Raw genomic sequence first — 22,434 nt, 5'->3', positions numbered from 1 at the left:
TTGTAGGAGCAAGATGATATATAGAGTGGTAGACGGAGACTTTATAAACTTGTTTGTATCGATTAAGTTCCCTCTTAGAAATCTGTACTTCTCCTCTCCCGTACTGTGTAAGAGTTGTCTAGTGGTCCAAACTTACATGTGAAAAGTTTACAATTTGTTAAAATCTCTAACATATTTGAGAGTACAGAGATGTCAGAGTTTTCTCTTAATTCTGATTACGGTTTCCCTTGGCTTCATATACTTCTGTCATTTCTGATGAATGACATATCATCTGCTTAGTTCATTTTTCCCTCTTAATTCTGTTTCTGAAGTTTCTTTGAAGGGGGATGGTCTTGTGTTACTGGAGGGGTTTGCTTGTTTCTTTGTTGGCCTCTGCTCAGGTGCACCTTTTATCTGATTCTGTTACTGTTCTATGTTTGTGGCCCTGCCATAGCTTCCAGCGGATGAATGGTCCATAAAATGCATCATCTTCATTTTGGCCCTGGGCCTTTTTGGGTACTTTTAGAAGTACCACATCTTAAGTCTCTTTACCTTTGGGTTCCTATTCAGTTTATTTGAGGTTTCTATAATCTCATTCCACCACTCCATGATATTCCATACCTGCTTTAACTGTTTCCTTAAAATGTCTTCACTAACTCAGTAATAATTTTGAAAAGTTATTTTGTATCTTTTCTTACATTTAGGATCTAAAGTCTGTGTTAATCTCTGGTATTATGTGTAGGAGAAGCTTTTGGAGTCCAAAAACCCTTCATCTCTCTAGCTTAGTTTTTTCTCTCTGAAGCATCACTGTTTTGAAGGTAGTATAAATAGATTTTAATGCCCCTTGCATGGTGAAGAGCCGATCTCAAAGGAAATTTTAATATCAGTGTGCCATCCATTCTGCTTATTCCTCTTCCCCTCCATGAACTCTCCTTTTCTCCTATTTTACTGAAGAAAACAGTGAAGAAGGAGGGCCTCTAGTCATATCTTTCATCACCCACTCTTGTCATTTCCTTATCCCAGCTTTTCTCCTTGAATGTCTGGTGTCTTCTGCCTTCCCTTTTTCCCTTTTTGTCTGGCTAACATCTTTTATTTTTATTTTTATTTAGAGATGACGTCTTGCCTTATTGCCCAGGTTAGAGTGCAGTGGCTCTATCATAGCTCACTGCAGCCTCAAATTCCTGGGCTCAAGTGATCTTCCCACCTCAGCCTCCTGAGTAGTGGATGCTACCTGGCTAATTTTAAATTTTTTTTTTTTTTTTTTTTTTTTTTTTGAGACGGAGTTTCACTCTGTCGCCTGGGCTGGAGTGCAGTGGCGTGATCTTGGCTCACTGCAACCTCTGTCTCCCGGATTCAAGCGATTCTCCCGCCTCAGCCTCCTGAGTAGCTGGGATTACAGGCGTGCACCACCACGCCCGGCTAATTTTTTGTATTTTTAGTAGAGACGAGGTTTCACCATGTTGGTCAGGCTGGTCTCAAACTCCTGATCTTGTGATCCACCCGCCTCAGCCTACCAAAGTGCTGGGATTGCAGGCGTGAGCCACTGTGCCCGGCTAATTTTAAAATTTTTTATAGAGACAGGATCTCGTCATCTTTCCCAGGCTGATCTTGAATTTCTGGGCTCAAGCCATCTTCCCCGCCTCTGCTTCCCAAAGCTCTAGAATTACAGGTGTGAGCCACTTCGCTGAAATGTTTTAGGTCGGATTTTCAGCTTTAACTTTTTTTTTTTTTTTTTGGTGACAGAGTCTCACTCTGTCGCCCAGGCTGGAGTACAGTGGTGCGATCGCCACTCACTGCAACCTCTGCCTCCTGAGTTCAGGTGATTCTCATACCTCAGCCTCCTGAGTAGCTGGGACTACAGGCGTGTGCCACCACGCCTGGCTAAACTTTGTAGTTTTAGTAGAAACGGGGTTTCACCACGTTGGCCATGCTGGTCTCAAACTCTTGACCTGAGGTAGTCCGCCTGCCTTGGCCTTCCAAAGTGCTGGGATTACAGGTGTGAGCCACCGTTCCTGCTGGCCAACATTTTTAAGAACTTTCTGAACAATACTGATAGATACAGGGAAACTGGGTGGTGGGCACAGATGGGTGGGTTGAGGTGGTGGGACATGTTGATGATAAAGATATATATTTAGAAAATGCCTCACTTGAGAAAAATGTCTCAGAAGTATCATTTGTACTCATAAAAATCAATCAATAGCTGAAGCAGTGGCTGTGATGATGACCACACATATAAAACATGGGTTAGGTACAAATTCGTTTTCATTATACTTTCTAAATGTTAACTATAGCCGTTATGCTGGTTCATAATTGTTGCTTTATTTACTCATCTTTTTGTGGCTTTTGACATTCACCTCTCTCTGACTCAGTAAATGTTTATTGACTGATTTTGTGTGTGTGTGTGTGTGTGTGTGATGGAGTCTTGCTGTGTTGCCCAGGCTGGAGTGCAGTGATGCGATCTTGACTCACTTCAACCTCTGCCTCCGGGATTCAAGCAGTTCTCCTGCCTCAGCGTCCTCAGTAGCTGGGATTACAGGCACACACCACAATGCCCGGCTAATTTTTTGTATTTTTAGTAGAGATGGAATTTCACCATGTTGGCCTGGATGGTCTTGAACTCCTGACCTCAAGTGATGTGCCCGCCTTGGCCTCCCAAAGTACTGGGATTACAGGCGTGAGCCACTGCTTCGGCTGTTGACTGATTTTTATGAGTACAAATGATAGTTCTGAGACATTTTTCTCAAGTGAGACATTTTCTAAGTATATATCTTTATTATTATAAAACATTTCTTTTAAGACGGTATTAATTCTTGGCACTGTGTTAATTTTTATGAACGCTTTTATACCTATCCAGGACCCCTCGTCCAGTCATTGTGGAACCCATGGAGCAGTTTGATGATGAAGATGGCTTGCCAGAGAAGCTGATGCAGAAAACTCAACAGTATCATAAGTAAGATTTTATTAATAGATAATTTGTGTCTGTACTATTAAGGGTGTTCATTACATTTGTTTTCAAATATTGGATTATGAGGTGTTCTGTTTATTTATATAATCTGGGTAATAGAGTGGTCTAGTCTACATGGAATGCTAGTTTTCTTTTCTTTCTTTCTTTTTTTTTGTTTTTTTTGAGATAGTATCTTGCTCTGTCGCCCAGGCTGGAGTGCAGTGGTGTGATCTTGGCTCCCTGTAATCTCTACCTCCCACGTTCAAGTGATTCTCGTGCCTCAGACTCATGAGTAGCTGGGATTACAGGCACGCACCACCATGCCCAGCTAATAGTTTTCTTTTTTTATATGGGTAAAACATACTAATTTTTTTAAGAAATGTCTACTTTTATAACTGGGGCAGGGAGGGTACTAGGAGGACACTGTCAATAATATTCATGCCAGAAAAACGATGAAATCTAGATAACATGAAAATACTTTTTTTTTTTTTTTTTTTGAGATGGAGTCTTACTCCTGTAGCACAGGCTGGAGTGCAGTGGCGTGAACTCGGCTCACTGCAACCTCCACCTCCCAGGTTCAAGCAATTCTCCTTCCTCAGCCTCCCGAGTAGCTGGGATTACAGGTGTGCGCCACCACGCCCGACTAATTTTTTTGTGTTTTCAGTAGAGATGGGGTTTCGCCATGTTGGCCAGGCTGGTCTCGAACTCCTGATCTCAGGTGATCTACCCGCCTAGGCCTCCCAAAGTGCTAGGATTACAGGTGTGAGCCACCATGCCCAGCTGGAAATACTTCTTAAGTTTTATTTTGTGCTTCAAGTCTATTGTAGGTTAAAAGGAGATTTTTGGTGTGCCAGGGTAGAGCAGAGTATTCCTAGTTAAATAACCTGGCACAGCGGAAAAACTCTTAGAGGTTGCAAAAAATAGCTCATTTTCAAAATGTATGTTTATTCTTTTCCCTTTTCACTTAGAATAATACAAGTATATTTACATAAATTGCCTATATGAGTGCATTTTTTTTTTTTTTTTTTTTGAGACGGAGTCTTACTCTGTTGCCCAGGCTGGAGTGCAGTGGCACGATCTCGGCTCACTGCAAGCTCCATCTCCCAGGTTCACGCCATTCTCCTGCCTCAGCCTCCCGAGTAGCTGGGACCACAGGCGCCCGCCACCATGCCTGGCTAGTTTTTTGTATTTTAGTAGAGACGGGGTTTCACCATGTTAGCCAGGATGGTCTCGATCTCCTGACCTCGTGATCCACCCACCTCGGCCTCCCAAAGTGCTGGGATTACAGGCGTGAGCCACTGCACCCGGCCGAGTGCATTTTTTTTTTAAGTTTATAAAGCTTTATTAAACATTTCAAACAGCTGTGCAACGAACACATCAAATAAAAGTCCTAGAATAGCAGTCCAGATGTTTCACAAGTATGGCCTCGCAGTCCCATTCCCTAGATGGACTGCCTCCAGTTCTGTTCTCTGCCTGTCCCACCTCCCTTTCCTCTCCAATTACTTTTGCAGAGCTCATTATATTTTTAAAAACCAGTCACTTACTTATTTTTTTGCAGGGGAGGAATGAAAGGTTTTATTGAAAATGAAAGTACACTCTGCAGTGTGGGCCTGAGCATAGGGGCTCAAAGGCCCTGTTACAGAGTTTTTGTGAGTTTAAATACCCTCTACTTGGGGTATGCCTTATGTAAATGAAGAGGATGAGGTAAAGTTACAAGTCATTTACTCGGTGTATGTCCTATGGAGAGGATATTTCCTGTTATAGCTGAATTGTGAATTGGTCTTCTGTTCCCTGCTTCCAGACTGTATTTTCCTGCCTCATCTCTCCACTTAGAGATGTGATCCTCATAAATCTTTATGGGAGGCAGAGGGACCGATGGTCTTTTTTTCTGTAACTGCTTCATGCTGACTTGGGGCATAGTCTCTACCTATTGGGGATCACGGAACTTTCGCCCTGCTCTATCTAATGGAGGCAGGGTAGTTTCTTGATGGCTAGGGGTGGTGTCTTTGCCTGCAACTGGCTGGAGCCTTTGTTGCATGGTCATCTGAAGCTTGATGGTCTGTCAAGGGTTCCAGTGGGTGCATAGTTCCAAAAGCGTGGAGGGACCCTTCTCAGTTGTGAGACCATGAACCCAAAGTTCAAGGTCCCAAAGTTTTGTTGTGGTGTGGATGGCAAGGACAGTCTTTCTTTTTTTTTTTTTTTTTGAGATGGAGTCTCACTCCATTGCCCAGGCTGGAGTGCAGTGGCACGATCTCAGCTCACTGCAACCCCCGCCTCCCAGGTTCAAGCAATTCGCCTGCCTCAGCATCCCAAGTAGCTGGGACTGTAGGCACATGCCACCATGCCCGGCTAATTTTTTTGTATTTTTAGTAGAGACGGGGTTTCACTGTGTTAGCCACGATGGTCTCGACTTCCTGACCTTGTGATCCGCCTGCCTCGGCCTCCCAGAGTGCTGGGATTACAGGCGTGAGCCACCATGCCCGGCGACTGACTGTCTTTGACGTTTCCAGAAGATTCAAACCATAAAACGCTTTCTTAGGGCCGGGCACGGTGGCTTACACGTGTAATCCTAGCACTTTGGGAGGCCGAGGCGGGCAGATCACGAGGTCAGGAGTTTGAGACCAGCCTAACATGGTGAAACCCCCGTCTCTACTAAAATTACAAAAATCAGCCGGGTGTGGTGGCACGCATCTGTAATTCTAGCTACTCAGGAGGCTGAGGCGGGAGAATTGCTTGAACCCAGGAGGCGGAGGTTGTGGTGAGCCAAGATCGCGCCACCACACTCCAGCCTGGATGACAGTGAGACTCCGTCTCAAAAAAAAAAAAAAGGTTTTCTTTACCCTTTTGCCAGCATGCCAGGCTTCTGGGTTCTCGCTCCCTGAGTGGCCGTAGTGAACCTGCTTGACTCTTCCTCCTGGCTGGCTCACCAAAATATGTTAACGGTGGAGAGTATCCAGGTTCTTGGCGTCTTGAACAAAGAATTGGACAAAATGCTCAAAGCAAGGAAGGAGCGAAGGGTTTTATTGAAAATGAAAGTACCACTCCACAGTCTGGGAGTGGGCCTGAGCATAGGGGCTCAAAGGCCTACTTATTTATTTTTTGAGACAGTCTCACTTTGTCATCCAGGCTGGAGTGCAGTGGTGCAGTCTCAGCTCAATGCAACCTCCACCTCCCGAGTTCAAGTGATTCTTGTCCCTCACCCTCCCTGAGTAGCTGGGATTACAGGCGTGCACCACCACACCCAGCTAATTTTTGTATTTTTAGTAGAGACGGGGTTTTACCATAATGGCCAGGCTGGACTCGAACTCCTGACCTCGGGTGATCCACCCACCTTGGCCTCCCAAGGTGCTGGGATTACAGATGTGAGCCACTGCGCCCGGCCCACTTGTTTATTAGATAAATAAAACTTGGAGTGCCTTTGTGTTAGCCACTGTTCTAGGTGCTAGCAGTGTAGTCAAGCAGGTAGTTGGATTTATAACTAGGATTTAGAGCAACTGTCCTGGCTGGATTTATGAACATGATATTTTAAAGTCAAAGGACCAAAGCTTGAACCTTGGAGTTCTTTAGTGTGTAGAGATTGGGAAGATAGAAGGAATCAATAACGACTGAGAAGGGAGCATTCATTCATTGGAATAGGGGGAAGAACCATCAGACTGTGTCCTGGAAGCAAGGGAGGAGAGTATTTCAGGGAGGAAGCATTAGCATTAGCATTGATTATAATTCATATCTATTTTTTTTTTTTTTTTTTGAGATGGAGTTTCTCTCTTATTGCCTAGGCTGGAGTGCAGTGGCACGATCTTGGCTCACCACAACCTCCGCCTCCCAGGTTCAAGTGATTCTCCTGCCTCAGCCTCCCAAGTAGCTGAGACTACAGGCGCACGCAACCATGCTCAGCTAATTGTTGTATTTTTAGTAGAGATGGAGTTTCACTATGTTGGCCAGGTTGGTCTCGAACTCCCGACCTTGTGATCTGCCTGCGTCAGCCTCCCAAAGTGCTGGGATTACAGGCGTGAGCCACCATGCCCAGCCTAATTAATATCTATTTTTATTTCCTTTGCAATGCTATTTCTCTTTCTTTTCTTTTCTTTTCTTGTTTTTTTGAGACAGGGTCTGGCCCTGTTGCCCAGACTGCAGTGCAATGGCATGGTCATGGCTCACTGCAGCCTCTACCTCCTGGTCTCAAGTGATCCTTCCACCTCAGCACCCCCCAAGTAGCTGGGACTACAGATGTGGGCCACCATGCCCGTCTCATTTTTTAATTATTTTGTAAAGACAGAGTTTTGTCATGTTGCTCAGCGTGGTCTCGAACTCCTGGGCTCAAGCGATCTGCCTGCATTGGCCTCTCAAAGTGTTGGGTTTACAGGTGTGAGGCACTGCACCTGGCCACAATGCCATTTTTTTAAAGGGTTCCTGTGATTTCCTCTTCACTTAACTTTTTACTTGTTATAGGTCACCATTACAAATTTGAAATAAAGCATACGTTTGGATTTGGGAGTTAGAGAACTAGAAGTACAAGGTTGTTAACAAGAATAGACTTTATAGGCAATATTTGTTTATATAGTTAATGATCTCAGCAAAACTTAAGAGCTAGTTATGGCTGGGCGTGGTGGCTCACGCCTGTAATCCCAGCACTTTGGGAGGCCGAGGTGGGTGGATCACCTGAGGTCAGGAGTTCGAGACCAGCCTGGCCAACATGGTGAAACCCTGTCTCTACTAAAAATACAAAAATTAGCCAGACGTGGTGGCGTGCACCTGTAATCCCAGCTATTCGGGAGGCTGAGGCAGGAGAATCGCTTGAATCCGGGAGGTGGAGTGGAGATTGTGCCACTGCACTCCAGCCTGGGTGACAGAGTGAGACTGTCTCAAAGAAAAAAAAAAAAAAAAGGAGTTAGTTATATTCCCACTTTTATTACTAAAGATTTAGATTTATTTACAGAAGAAAATGCTCACAAGGCTGGGCGCAGTGCCTCACACCTGTAATCCCTGCACTTTGGGAGGCCAAAGTGGGTGGATCACCTGAGATCAGGAGTTGGAGACCAGCCTGGCCAACATGGTGAAACCCCGTCTCTACTAAAACTACAAAAAATTAGCTGGGTGTGGTGGCAGGAGCCTGTAATCCCAGCTATTTGGGAGGCTGAGGCAGGAGAATCGCTTGAACCCAGGATGCGGAGGTTGCAGTGAGCCAAGATGGCGCCATTGCATTCCAGCCTGGGCTACAAGAATGAAACTGTTTCAGGAAAAAAAAAAAGAAAAGAAAAGAAAAAGAAAATGCTCACAAAGCAAAAAAGCCAAAATTCAAATTCACTTGCACCTTCAAAAAATCATGTTATTTCAGTGTTTTTTTTTTCCTTTGAAAGAAAATAAATAATTTTAAAATATAGTCAGTCTTTGACTTTGGAACTGCTGACCAGTAAACAATTCTTTTAGAAAAATTAGTGGTTGGTAGATTCTCCCAATCTTTCCCACTTTCCAGTCAGTGCTTTAAAAAGAAAAAAATCCAAGTAGGGTTTTCAGATATAGAGTCCCTAGGATCATGGCTGTCTTTGATTTTTCTTCACATGCTTCTGAATATCTTTCCCTCTCTTGTTATTACATCTTTCCCTCTGTGACAGCCTTCTTCTCTCCTAGATTTGTCATACCCACCCCTCCTCACCTCCCTACCCCAAAATAAAAGTTAAAATTTACATTTATAGCAAGGTATCTATGCTTTTATTCATGGAGTGGGAATTGTTTTCCCATGAGTACTTTTAAATACAGGCTGTTATGGGCGAGACTAATTGAAGATATTTATGCAAAAATTTCTTGAAAGTTGGCTGGGTGTGGTGGCTCCCACCTGTAATCCCAGCACTTTGGGAGGCAGAAGCATTGCTTCCAGGAGTTTGAGACCAGCCTGGGCAACAAACGTAGTGGTACCTCATCTCTACAAAAAATACAAAAATTAGCTGGTCATGGTGGCATGCCTCTGTAGTTCTAGGTGCTCTGCAGCCTCAGGTGGGAGGACTGCTTGAGCCTGGGAGGTTGATTTGGCAAGTGAGCCTTTTTTTTTTTTTTTTTTTTTTTTTTTGAGATGGAGTCTTGCTCTTGTTGCCCAGGCTGGAGTGCAGTGGCACAATCTCGGCTCACTGCAACCTCCGTCTCCCGAGTTCAAGCGATTCTCCTGCCTTAGCCTCCTGAGTAGCTGGGATCACAGGCACCCGCCACCACGCCTGGCTGATTTTTGTAATTTTAGTAGAGAGGGGGGATTTCGCCATGTTGGCCAGGCTGGTCTTGAACTCCTGGTGTTGTGATCCGCCTGTCTCAGCCTCCCAAAGGGCTGGGATTACAAGTGTGACCTACCGTGCCCAGTCTCGGCAGTGAGTCTTAATTGTGCCACTACACTCCTGTGAAACTGAGCAAGACCCTATCTCAGAAAAACCCAAAGCAACACCTCCAACAACAAAAATTCTTAAAAGTGAAAAGAAAGGCTGGGCACGGTGGCTCACGCCTGTAATCCCAGAACTTTGGGAGACCGAGATGGGTGGATCACAGGGTCAGGAGTTCAAGACCAGCCTGGCCAACATAGTGAAACCCCGTCTCTACTAAAAAATACAAAAAATAAGCCAAGCATGGTGGCGGACGCCTGTAATCCCAGCTACTCGGGAAGCTGAGGCGGGAGAATGGTGCGAACCCGGGAGGCGAAGGTTGCAGTGAGCTGAGATTATACCATTGCACTCCAGCCCGGGCAATACTGTGAGACTGTGTCTAAAAAAAAAAAATAAATTAATTTAAAAAAAAGTGAAAAAAAAATTGACTGGGGACCAGGTGTGGTGTCTTGTACCTGTAATTTTGCACTTTTGGAGGCTGAGGAATGAGTATTACTTGAGGCCAGGAGTTTGAGATCAGTCATATTTTTTATATGTCTCTAAAATAAATATTTACATATATATGTATATATGAAAAAAATGACTTTCAAATACATTCATAGCCCTTTATTTGGTAATTTGTTAATTTATTCAAGAAATGTATATTAAATGTATATACTGCACTCTAGGTACATGAGGTGGTGGTACAGCATTTAACAGCCACATTTGATGTCGTCAATTGAGTTTATAGTCTATCAAGAGAAAGAGGTATTAAATAATTAACTACAATGGTAGTAAGTTAGGCCTTGATTTTTGGGGCCTACCCAATTAATTGGCACATAACACTCAGTAAAATCTAGCTGGTTTTACTAGAAAAACATCTGATCCAGACAGTTAATTCATATTCATGTGTTCCAGACTTTCCTTTGTAAAATATTTCTTTTTTTTGAGACGGAGTCTCGCTCTGTCACCCAGGCAGGAGTGCAGTGGCAGGATCTCAGCTCACTATAAGCTCTGCCTCCTGGGTTCATGCCATTCTCCTGCCTCAGCCTCCCGAGTAGCTGGGACTACAGGTGCCTGCCACCACACCCGGCTAATTTTTTTGTATTTTTAGTAGAGACGGGATTTCACATTAGCCAGGATGGTCTCGATATCCTGACCTCGTGATCTGCCCGCCTCGGCCTCCTGAAGTGCTGGGATTACAGGCATGAGCCACTGCGCCCGGCCTGTAAAGTATTTCGTTGACTGAAAACCAGAAAATGAAACCCCCAAAAGCAGAAATTTTGCAGGTAATAATTAGGAGAATGCAGGTTGTAGCATCAGATTGTGTAAGTTTGAATTATTGTTCCATTATTAGTTGAACATTCTCGGGCAGTTCTTAAACTCAGGCCTGTAATCACAATATTGTCACGAGGTAATTCATGTAGACACGGTGTCTCACACGATGTCTTGGACATTGTAAGTGCTTGTTGTTCTCATTTGTTGTTGTTTTACCTTTTAAGCATACATTTCTGTATGTTTTAATGTTAATTTAGGGAAAGAGAACAACCACCACGTTTTGCTCAACCTGGGACATTTGAATTTGAGTATGCATCTCGATGGAAGGCTCTTGATGAAATGGAAAAGCAGCAGCGTGAGCAGGTTGATAGAAACATCAGAGAAGCCAAAGAGAAACTGGAGGCAGAAATGGAAGCAGCTAGGCATGAACACCAATTAATGCTAATGAGGCAAGGTAAATATGGATTTTCATGTACATGTGGTATGATTTTTTTTTTCCCCTCAAGTGTGTGTACCATTCATGTACTACTGTGTAAAGTGCCATTTAGGAGTTTAGAGGTAAAGTTGGAACTCAACATATTAGGTGTGAAAATCTCCCTTTTCCCAGATAACTTCCCTTAAAAAAAAAAACACAACTTACTAAAAGTTAGTTTTACTTGACGGGCGCGGTGGCTCACGCCTGTAATCCCAGCACTTTGGGGGGCCGAGGCAGATGGATCACCTGAGGTCGGGAGTTCGAGACCTGCCTGACCAACCTGGAGAAATCCCATCTCTACTAAAAATACAAAATTAGCCAGGCGTGGTGGTGCGCACCTGTAATCCCAGCTAGTTGGGAGGCTGAGGCAGGAGAATTGCTTGAACCCGGGAGGCAGAGGTTGCGGTGAGCTGAGATCGCATCATTGTGCTCCAGTCTGGGCAACAAGAGCAAAACTCTGTCTCAAAAAAAAAATTAAAAAGTTAGTTTTACTTATGCAAGCAATAGTGTTGGAGGTAATTTGCGGGTATTAAATTGTGCCAGTATCAAATACATGATTCTCTTGGCAAACAAACATAGCAGGCAAATTTTGGTAGGTAGACATGGCACATACAGGATTTTTTGTTTGATGAGAAGAATTTGGACAAATGCTGGCTATTTAAGATTATTATTACATGTTTGAAAGAGTACAGATGGATAATCTGGTAGAGATGAAAAAGATTCATTTGTACAAATTGATATGGGGATTTAGGAAAAGTTAGTAATTGGTAAGTGTATATATATATATATATTTTTTGTTTGTTTGTTTGTTTGTTTTTTTGAGATGGAGTCTTGCTGTGTTGCCCAGGCTGGAGTGTAGTGGCGCCATATTGTCTCCCTGCAGCCTCCACCACCTGGGTTCAAGCAATTCTCCTGCCTCAGCCTCCCGAGTAGCTGGGATTACAGGCACACACCACAATGTCCAGCTAGTTTTTTTGTATTTACCTTCTCTTGGCTGTCCCCAGAGATCAAGGTACCACAGCTGCCTGTCTGAATTTCTGCAGTAGCATTCCTGCTGAACGTTTCTGCCATCTAATCTTGGCTTTCTTTAAACCATTCTGTGTACTAGATTCAGTATTTTTCTTAGCAGGTGAAAATTTGATCATTCTTCTCTAAATCCTTTTGGGTAAATTGTCACTTACTTTAGAATGAAGTGTAGGTTTTTTTGGTATGTGTGTTCTAGTATTTCGTACATCACTATTCAGTAAATGTTTATTGAGCAATTATGATCAAGTCATTGAGTAACTGTGCTGATGCCACATACGTTAAAACAAAATCGAGCCCAGCAAACCATAGAAACTAGTTAGGTGTTTTGGTTTAATTTGGACCCTAAGCTTGGTAGTTCTATAAGTTCACTCTTCTAACAAAATTGAATTCATTTATATCTTAGAGTAGATTTAAAGGTAAACTGTCATTAGCCAGATGTGGTGGCGGGCGCCTGTAATCCCAGCTACTTGGGAGGCAGGGAATTACTTGAACCCAGGAGGTGGAGGTTGCGGTAAGCCGAGATCACGCCACTGCACTCCAGCCTGGGCGACAGACAGAGCGAGACTCCATTTCAAAAAAAAAAAATAAACTGTCTTTTATTTTGTGGAAAATGTGCAAGTTGTTATTTGAGATAAAGGTACTGAATCATTCATTAGCTGTTAGATCTGGAAGAGAGATTTTTTTTGTTTGGTTTTTTTTTGAGACAGAATCTCACTCTGTCGCCCAGCCTGGAGTGCAGTGGCATGATCTCGGCACACTGCAACTTCCGCCTCCCATGTTGAGGCAATTCTCGTGCCTCACCCTCCCTAGTACACCCTCCCTGGGACTACAGGTGCGTGCTACCACGCCCGGCTAATTTTTTTGCTTTTTCAAAATTTGAGATGGAGTCTCACTGTTGTCGCCCAGGCTGGAGTGCATTGGTGTGATCTTAGCTCACTGCAACCTCCACCTCTGGGGTTCAAGTAATCCTCCTGCCTCAGCCTCCTAAGTGGCTGGGATTACAAGTGTATGCCTCTACACTCGGCTAATTTTTTGTATTTTTAGTAGAGATGGGGTTTTACCATGTTGGCCAGGCTGCTCTTGAACTCCTGACCTCGGGTGGTCCGCCCGCCTCGGCCTTCCAAAGTGCTGGGATTGCAGGCATGAGCCACTGTGCCTGGCCAGTTTTTTTGTATTTTTAGTAGAGATGGGATTTCTCCATGTTGGCCAAGCTGGTCTTGAACTCCTAGCCCCGAGTGATCTACCCACCTTGGCCTCCCATAGTGCTGGGATTACAGATATGAGCCACCGTGCCCAGCCAAGAGATCTTAAAGTTTGTCCAGTCCAGTGGTTTTGAAATTTTATTACCCATTAGAATCATCTTGGAAATTTTTGAAATTTCGTTTCCTGGGCTCTGTGGTTGCCCTAGCCCTTCTGTTCAATATGAATTGTTTTCTCTTAGCCTGCTAGGCACTTCTCTGCCATTTTGTTTCCCACCTACCTACAGTTGTGCCCTAGTTAGATAACAATGTTGATTAGATGTGGAAGCATCTGTACTAAAGATTTGTGTTGATGCTACAAACAGTGGTATAACATTCACTAATTTAGCACATCTTTAATGTCAGTTATGGGAGACATGTCTGAGGTATTGAGGATATATTGATGGCAAAGAACATTTCCTTAGACTTCAGTTTTTTCTTGAGCTCTTAGAAAACTTTGCCTGAAGGTATTTTGATGTTTGAAGTAGAGTAATTTTGCAAAGTTATTTCCCATGAGTTTTTTTGTTGTTTATCGTGTGTGTTCATTTAAAGCCTCTGTTAACAATATCTTAGTTTATAATATTAGAAAATCACATTGCTTGTTGAATCCTACTCCCTGCTTCTGGGTTCACTTGTGCCGAAGTACTTGTACTTATTTGATCCAAAGTCTGCAATTGGTAAATTTCAGTTGTAGTTTGTTTAAAAATTTAAAAAGTTACACCTTTCTCCCATTTGTTCTACAATTTTGTATTTCTTTTTTTTTTCTTTTTTTGAGACAGACTCTTGCTCTTCGCCCAAGCTGGCATGCAGTGGTCTTCAGCTCACTGTAGACCTACCTCTTGCCTTCTGAGTTCAAGCGATTCTCCTGCCTCAGCATCCCAAGTAGCTAGGATTACAGGTGTACACCACCACGCCCAGCTAATTTTGTATTTTTAGTAGAGATGGGGTTTCATCATGTTGGTCAAGCTGGTTTCGAACTCCTGACCTCAAGTGATCTACCTGCCTTGACCTCCCACAGTGCTGGGATTATAGGCATAAGCCACTGTACCTGGCTTACAATTTTGTATTTCATCCAGCATTCCTAAGGATGTATTCAGGTTGAGGAGAGACTGTAATTAATCTTAGTTGTGTGGTTCTGCAGAAACATGTATCATGACATATCATGGAAGGAGAAATCTCAAACAATACAGAAAAATTGTCCCCCTATTTACTACCTTCTGCTTTTTTGTAGGAATCACTTTTTGTATTTTAAGTCTCTTTTGTATTCTTTAATGAAAAAAAATTTGCATATGTCATTAGATGTTTTTGTGTATTTGTAAGCAAAAAACCCAAAAATCGTAACAACAAAACAAACTGGCTGGGTGTAGTGGCTCATGCCTGTAATTCTAGCACTGGGAAGCTGAGGTGGGAGGATTGCTTGAGTCCAGCAGTTCAAGACTAACCTCAGTAACACAGTGAGACCCCATCTCTACCAAAAGTACAGAAATTAGCTGGGCATGTTGGCATGTGTCTGTAGTTGCAGCTACTTGGGAAGGCTTAGGTGGGAGGATCACTTGAGCCTGGGAGCTTGAGGCTGTAGTGAGCTGTAATTATGCCACTGTACTCCAGCCTGGATGACAGAACGAGACTCTGTCTCCAAAAAAAAAGCTGTTTACCTTTTCTGTACCTTTTTTACTTTCTACATGAATATATATGTAAATATCCGCCTTATATTTTTAATGGTTGTATGATATTCTTTTATATGGGTATAATTAGTTTAGTTCATCCTCTTTCGATAACAATTTCTCTTTTCAGTTTGTTTTTAAAAGCAGTGCTGCAAAGAATATATATGCATGTGTCAGAAAATTTTTGTAAATGTTGATTTTTTTTAATTTTTTTGAGATGGAGTTTCACTCTTGTTGCCCAGGCTGGAGTGAAATGGCGCCATCTCGGCGTACTGCAACCTCCACCTCCTGGGTTCAAGCGATTCTCCTGCCTCAGCCTCTTGAGTAGCTGGGATTACAGGCATGCGCCACCACGCCTGGCTAATTTTGTATTTTAGTAGAGATGGGGTTTCTCCATGTTGGTCAGGCTGGTCTCGAACTCCTGACCTCAAGTGATCCATCCGCCTCAGCCTCCCAAGGTGTTGGGGTTACAGGCGTGAGCCACCACACCCAGCCGTAAATGTTGATTCTTATTGAACACATGGGTACCTTACAATAATAATTGTTTGATTTATACTTTACTGATAATTATTTAGTCCTTTCTAGATTCAACTCCTATTACATTAAAAAAAAATTTTTTTTTGAGATGGAGTCTCACTCTGTTGCCCAGGCTGGTGTTCAGTGGCACAATCTCAGCTCACTACAACCTCCGGTTCCCGGGTTCAAGTGATTTTCCTCCCTCAGGCATGAGCCACCATACCCGGCTAATTTTTATATTTTTAGTAGAGACAGGGCTTCGCCATGTTGGCCAGGCTGGCCTCAAACTCCTGGCCTCAAGTGATCTGCCCGCCTCAGCCTCCCAAAGTGTCAGGATTACAGGCGTGAGCCACTGCGCCTGGCTCCATTACATTTATTTTTTTTTTAACATTTATTTATTTATTTAGAGACGGAGTCTCGCTGTGTTGCGCAGGCTGGAGTGCAGTGGCGCAATCTCGGCTTGCTGCAACCTCTGCCTCCGTGTTTCAAGTGATTCTCCTGCCTCAGCCTCTTGAGTAGCCTGGATTACAGGTGCATGCCACCACAGTCGGCTAATTTTTGTATTAGTAGTAGAGATGGGGTTTCACCATGTTGGTCAGGCTGATCTTGAACTCCTGACCTCGTGATCCGCCTGCCTCAGCCTCCCAAAGTGCTAGGATTATAGGTGTGAGCTGCTCGGGTAGCTGAGGCAGGAGAATCGCTTGAACCAGGGAGTCGGAGGTTGCAGTGAGCCAAGATCGCACCACCACACTCCAGCCTGGCGACAGAGTGAGACTCCGTCTCAAAAAAACAAAAAACAAAAAACAAAACAAATATGTTGCTGTGAGCCCTTCTTAAAGAAATCAACAGAGGATAAACATCACATAAGTGAAGAACAGAACAGTCATGCCTGAACCTACTTGAGATATTAGGATTTAAATACATGTGAGGTTTATGATTAAAGAACATTAATGCTGACAGGAGATCGAGACCATCCTGGCTAACATGGTGAAACCCCATCTCTATTGGAAATACAAAAAATTAGCCAGGTCTGGGGCATGTGCCTGTAGTCCCAGCTACTTGGGAGGCTGAGGCAGGAGAATTGCTTGAACCCAGGAGGTGGAGGTTGCAGTGAGCCGAGATCACGCCACTGCACTCCAGCCAGGGCGACAGAGCGAGACTCCCATCTCAAAAAAAAAAAAAAAATTAATTCAGTGTCATAAATCTGGACAGATCAGCGGTAAAATAAAAACTGAAAGAAAAATAAAGAGACTAGTATTTTTAGAAAATAAAATTGTTAGATCAGAAGTTATACATTCAGTTTTCATGACTTGTGCAATTTTAAATTGAGAAAACACTGTCTTACAGTCTAGCAAATCAAAATTTTAGTTTGTTTATATTCCTTTTTTCTGTACCTGTATTTATGATACATTGAAATTATAGCATATAATTTCATGTAATTTTATCATTAAATTTGTTAGGATAGCATTTTAATTAATTAATTAATTAATTTGAGACAGTCTTGCTGTGTCACCCAGGCTGGACTGCGTTGGCATAATCTCTGCTCACTGCAACCTGTGCCTCCCAGGTTCAAGTGATTCTTCTGCCTCATCCTCCTTGAGTAGCTGGGACTACAGGCGTGTGCCACCATGCCCGGCTTATTTTTGTAGTTTTAATAGAGACAGTATTTTGCCATGTTGGCCAGGCCGGTCTCAAACTCCTGACCTCAAGTGATCCACCCGCCTCGGCCTCCCAAAGTGCTGGGATTACTTTCGGAGGCCGAGGCAGCCTCCCACTTTGGTAAGCCACTGTGCCCAGCCAGGAAAGCATTTCAAAGTGTTATTTGGTTTAGTAAGTAATAAGTAATACGGTAGATGATGCCTTCATGACTGTAGATGGCTTTATTTTATTAAGAAAAGTTCCTGAGTGTAATTTCCTGGATCAAAAGATAAAGACATCTCTAGTTGGGCCGGGCGCGGTGGCTCACGCCTTTAATCCCAGCACTTTGGAAGGCCAAGGCGGGTGGATCACAAGGTTACGAGTTCAAGACCAGCCTTGCCAAGATGGTGAAACCTCTTCTCTACTAAAAATACAAAAATTAGCTGGGCGCGGTTGTGGGCGCCTGTAATCCCAGCTACTTGGGAGGCTGAGGCAGGAGAATTGCTTGAACCTGGTAGGCAGAGGTTGCAGTGAGCCGAGACCTCGCCATTGCATTCCAGCCTGGGCAACAAAGCGAGACTCTGTCTCAAAAAAAAAAAAAAAAAGAAAAAAAAAGACATCTCTAGTTATGTACTTTTTACAGTTTTTTCCCCTAGAAAGATATTATCATGGCAGTGTACAGATGTATAAGCTTTAGTGAAATATCAGGAACTTTGGGTATTAGGAACTTTAAAAAATATATAATTTAGTCAGCATAAAATGGTAGTTTTAAGTTTATAGTTCTTTTAAGTATTAGGTAATTGTGCTTATTTGATAATTTCATTGTTGGAGCCTTTGAGCTAATTATACCAATGTTACAGGTAAGGTGATAAGATCTGAGAGGTTAAAAGCCTGTCAGTCCTGGCTGTTGGGGAGACTGAGGTGGGAAGATCTCTTGAGCCCAAGTTTTTGAGGCTGTAGTGAGCTACCATCATGCCACTCTACTCCAGCCTGGGTGCCAGAGTGAGACCCTGTCTCTGAGAGAAAAAACAAAAAAGGTATTTAAGTAATTTTTTTGTTTTTGACATGGAGTTTCGCTCTTGTTGCCCAGGCTGGAGTGCAATGGTGTGACCTCAGCCCACTGCAGCCTCCGCCTCCCGGGTTCAAGTGATTCTCCTGCCTAAGCCTCCTGAGTAGCTCTGATTACAGGCATGCGCCACCACGCCCGGCTAATTTTTGTGTTTTTAGTAGAGACGGGGTTTCTCCATGTTGGTCAGGCTGGCCTCCAACTCCCGACCTCAGGTGATCCGCCTGCCTCAGCCTTCCAAAGTGCTGGGATTACAGGTGTGAGCCATTACTTAAATACTGGTCAGGTATTTAAGTAATTCTAATGAGTATTTAAGGTTGAGAATTATGTTATAAAGGTTCGAAATAATTGCAGTCATGTTTAACATTTTTCAGATAATCAAGTGTTTTCTCTATGGGCCTATTACGAGAACTTCCTGGGCCCTGTCTCATATACCAAAACAGACTTTTCTTAGCAACATCCCCAAATGCATATTTTTAAGTTTTCCAATTGAGTCTGATCAACTAGGTTTGGCATACTTTTTTGAAAGAGCTTTGGAATAAGGAGAGGTTTGGCCTGGCATCCCAGTTGAATCATGTAATAGCTGGGGCAACTTTATAATCTGTCTGAATCCTTTTTTTTTTGCATAATTTATAAATGTCTGTTTTTAATCTGTAAAATGGGGAGAACAATATTTACCTTGTTATGGTTATGATGCCTGTCTTGCTATTGTTATGAAGTTTGGGTTATTGGTACCTTAGATTAACTTTAGCTGTAGTATTATATGAGTCAACTCTTGAGTACAGGTGTTTATTAAGAAACATTCAGTTGAGGTAATTTGTTCACTTTAGACATTTCAGATATAAAGAGAAAAGGAAAATAAAAGCAACCAGCAATTGTGCCATCCAGAGTATTTTAACATTTTATTATTTTAAAATATATGCATGTATACATACATAATTTTATACAAAATCACACACAAAGATTTTTAGCTTTGGAGATTTTTAACGTGGAAAGTTTATACGCTACTTCTTAGATGTGCAATACAAATGTACTTTTCATTATCTTACTCTGGAACCCCCCCATTCTTGATATGGCAGGGATTGGTGATAGTGGAAATGCTTTTTTGTTGTTGAAAAGTCTTGTTTATATCAGCATTTATCTTTGCTTTCTTCTTTGAAGAATTTTCTCCTCACTCCTCTTCTTCGTAAGACATTGGCTTAGTTAGGGAGGAATTTCATGCTAATTGTGTTGCGAGGGAGGTTCCTTGGGTTTTATGTCATGATTCCTGTTTGTCTGGTCTGGTTCTTAAGTGCTCTCTGCTGGTGTCTCTGAAGGCATGTGTTGGGGCTTTGCATTTGCTGCTGAAAACAATTATAATTTGTTATTTTATTTTAGAGACAGTTCTGCTGTGCAACCCAGGCTGGAGTGCAGTGGCGCAATTTTGGCTCACTGCAACCTCTGCCTCCCATATTCAAGTGATTCTCCTGTCTCAATCTCCCGAGTAGCTGGAATTACAGGCGTGCACCTCCATACCCAGCTAATTTTTGTATTTTCAGTAGAGATGGGGTTGCGCCATGTTGGCCATGCTGGTCTCGAACTCCCAACCTCAGGTGATCCGCCTGCCTTGGCCTCCCAAAGTGTTGAGATTCCACCCGTGAGGCACCACACCTGGCCCTGATTTTTGTATTTTTTGTAAACAGGGTTTCACTGTGTTACTCAGGCTCTTCTCGAACTCCTCGGCCGAAGTGATCCGCCTGCCTTGGCCTCCCAAAGTGCTGGGATTACAGGCACAAGCCAGCCTACCTATTTTAATTTCTTGACGTAAAGATGAATTTTTATTTATTTATTTATTTGTTTTTATTTATTTATTTTTTTTGAGATTGAGTCATCTCACTCTGTTGCCCACCTGGGCTTCCCAAAGTGTTGGGATTATAAGGCGTGAGCCACTGCGCCCAGCCAAGATGAGTTTATTACGTGTTTTTCCCCTAACAATGAACTTGTTTTTGAGATGGAGTCTTGCTCTGTCATTCCGGCTGGAGTGCAGTGGCACAATCTCAACTCATTGCATCCTCCACCTCCCGGGTTCAAGTGATTCTCCTGCCTCAGCCTTCTGAGTAGCTGGGACTACAGGCGCGCACCACCATGCCCAGCTAATTTTTGTAGTTTTGGTAGAGTTGGGGTTTTGCCTTGTTGGCCAGGCTGGTCTCAACCTCCTGGCCTCGAGTGATACGCCTGCCTTGGCCTCCCAAATTACTGGGATTGTAGGCGTGGGCCACTGCACCTGGCCAAGAATGAACTTGAATACTCTTTTTTATATACGTGAAGAAACGTGCTCAGAAAGGATATTTATTTAATTACCCAGCTTACATTATTATAAAATGAGTAATATACCAATATATTGCCAGTGATAGAGAACTTCTATGCTTATTGGTATAAAAATATGGAAAGGGAAACTAAAAATATTAATGTGCAGTCATTATTTTATAGATCTAATGAGGCGTCAAGAAGAACTCAGACGCTTGGAAGAACTCAGAAACCAAGAGTTGCAAAAACGGAAGCAAATACAACTAAGGTAAAAGAAGATCATTTTAAGAAACATGAATTGTATGTCTTATTAATAAAAACTCCCCACAACCTGTTACAAGTTGTATAAGTTGAGTATCACAGGAAAAATAGAAAAATTGCCCATTTTAACCACGTACAGTGAATTACTTCGTAATGTAGCATAATTCTTTGCTAGTTTTTAGCTGGTTAAGGGCACTTTGAATGCTAAACTTTGAAGTTAAACAAGGGTTTTAGGTATTATTATATGTAATTTATTGTAAGAATATGCTGTGAATATCCATTTTTCCAGAGATGGATATATTTGCGTTGCTCTTATTTATTTTGTTATGTGTATAACTCTACTATGAATATCTTTATGTAACTTTGTGCTTCTGATAATTTTTAAACAAGATTTCTGAGGCTGGGGGCAGTAGCTCATGCCTGTAATTCCAGCACTTTGGGAGGCTGAGGTGGGCAGATCACATGAGGTCAGGAGTTCGAGACCAGCTTGGCCAACATGGTGAAACCCTGTCTCTACTAAAACTAAAAAATTAGCTGGCTGTGGTGGCACGCGCCTGTAATCCCAGCTACTCAGGGCGTTGAGGCAGGAGAACCGCTTGAATCCGGGAGGCGGAGGTTGCAGTGATCTGAGATCTTGCCACTGCACTCCAGCCTGGGCTACACAGTGAGACTCCATCTCAAAAAAAAAAAAAAAAAAGATTTCTGGAAGTTGACTCCGTGTTAAAAGGGGTTATGGGGACTTAAAATCTCAGTACATAATAGACAATCGTGATGGTCAGCTTGAAATCTTTTAGGTTTAAGTAAGGATGTTTGAGAGAGTGGTTAATTCAAGATATATAAACCCACATTGATAGCTCACCTTGTGCCTGTGGTGTTTAATTGCAAAATATAATGGTATAAACATTACTCTTCAAAGGTTCAAAAATCATACTAGTTAGGAAATATTATGAACAAAGCTATGATAGTTAAAGCAAATGTAGAAATCTGTTTTTGAAAATAGTATTTGCTTTAAAAATGTAAAGTGCTTGTGGTAAGAAAATAAGGTGTTCATGGGGAAGTAAAAGTAAAGAAAAAAGTGAAAAACCGTGAACAAATTTGAAGCTTCTCTGGTCTACAGATAGGTGATATTCTGTATATTTTGATGTGTTTCTTCAAACTTTGTACCTGAGTTTATCAATTTATAAATATTTCTATGTGATTTTACTCTACCCAATTCATTCTTTTTTTTTTTGAGAGGGAGTTTCGCTCTTGTTGCCCAGGCTGGAGTGCAATGACGCGATCTCGGCTCACAGCAACCTCCGCCTCCCGGGTTCAAGCCATTCTCCTGCCTCAGCCTCCCGAGTAGCTGGGATTACAGGCATGTGCCACCACGCTTGGCTAATTTTGTACTTTTAGTAGAGACGGGGTTTCTCCATGTTGGTCAGTCTGGTCTCGAACTCCGGACCTCAGGTGATCCGCCCGCCTTGGCCTCCCAAAGTGCTGGGATTACAGGCGTGAGCCACCGTGCCCGGCCCCAATTCATTCTTAAATCATATTCCCTGGACAGACAGCATTAACATTTCACCTAGGGAACTGTTAGGAATGTAGTCTCAAGCCTCCCTGCAGAACTACTGAATGAGAAACAATAGTGGTGAGGCCCAGCCACCTGGAATCCTCCAGCATTCAGATAGATCTGAAAGCTTGAGAACCACTGTTTTTTTTTTTTTTTTTTTTTTTAACAAC

At 42.7% G+C, this 22,434-nt stretch overlaps 1 protein-coding gene across 16 annotated transcripts in view; it reads left to right on the top strand.

The window, feature by feature from the left end:
* Nucleotides 1–22,434, top strand: part of PSPC1 (paraspeckle component 1) — a 106,577-nt gene that overhangs the window by 19,429 nt on the left and 64,714 nt on the right. For all 16 annotated transcript variants that reach the window (XR_609668.5, XR_008954733.2, XR_010109660.1 and 13 more), the window contains exons 3-5: nt 2,834–2,929; nt 10,800–10,996; nt 20,635–20,719. Coding sequence is in view for 6 of the 16 variants with exons in the window: in XM_055097134.2 (XP_054953109.1) it covers nt 2,834–2,929; nt 10,800–10,996; nt 20,635–20,719 (378 nt within the window). In the remaining 10 variants the exon portion in view is untranslated. The remainder of the gene's footprint in view (nt 1–2,833; nt 2,930–10,799; nt 10,997–20,634; nt 20,720–22,434) is intronic.

This window comes from Pan paniscus, chromosome 14 (genome assembly GCF_029289425.2).
Source record: "Pan paniscus chromosome 14, NHGRI_mPanPan1-v2.0_pri, whole genome shotgun sequence".
In the NCBI taxonomy this organism is placed as follows: domain Eukaryota; kingdom Metazoa; phylum Chordata; class Mammalia; order Primates; family Hominidae; genus Pan; species Pan paniscus.
The sequence above is the reverse complement of the archived record's forward strand: the minus strand, read 5'-3'. Positions and strand labels throughout refer to the sequence as shown.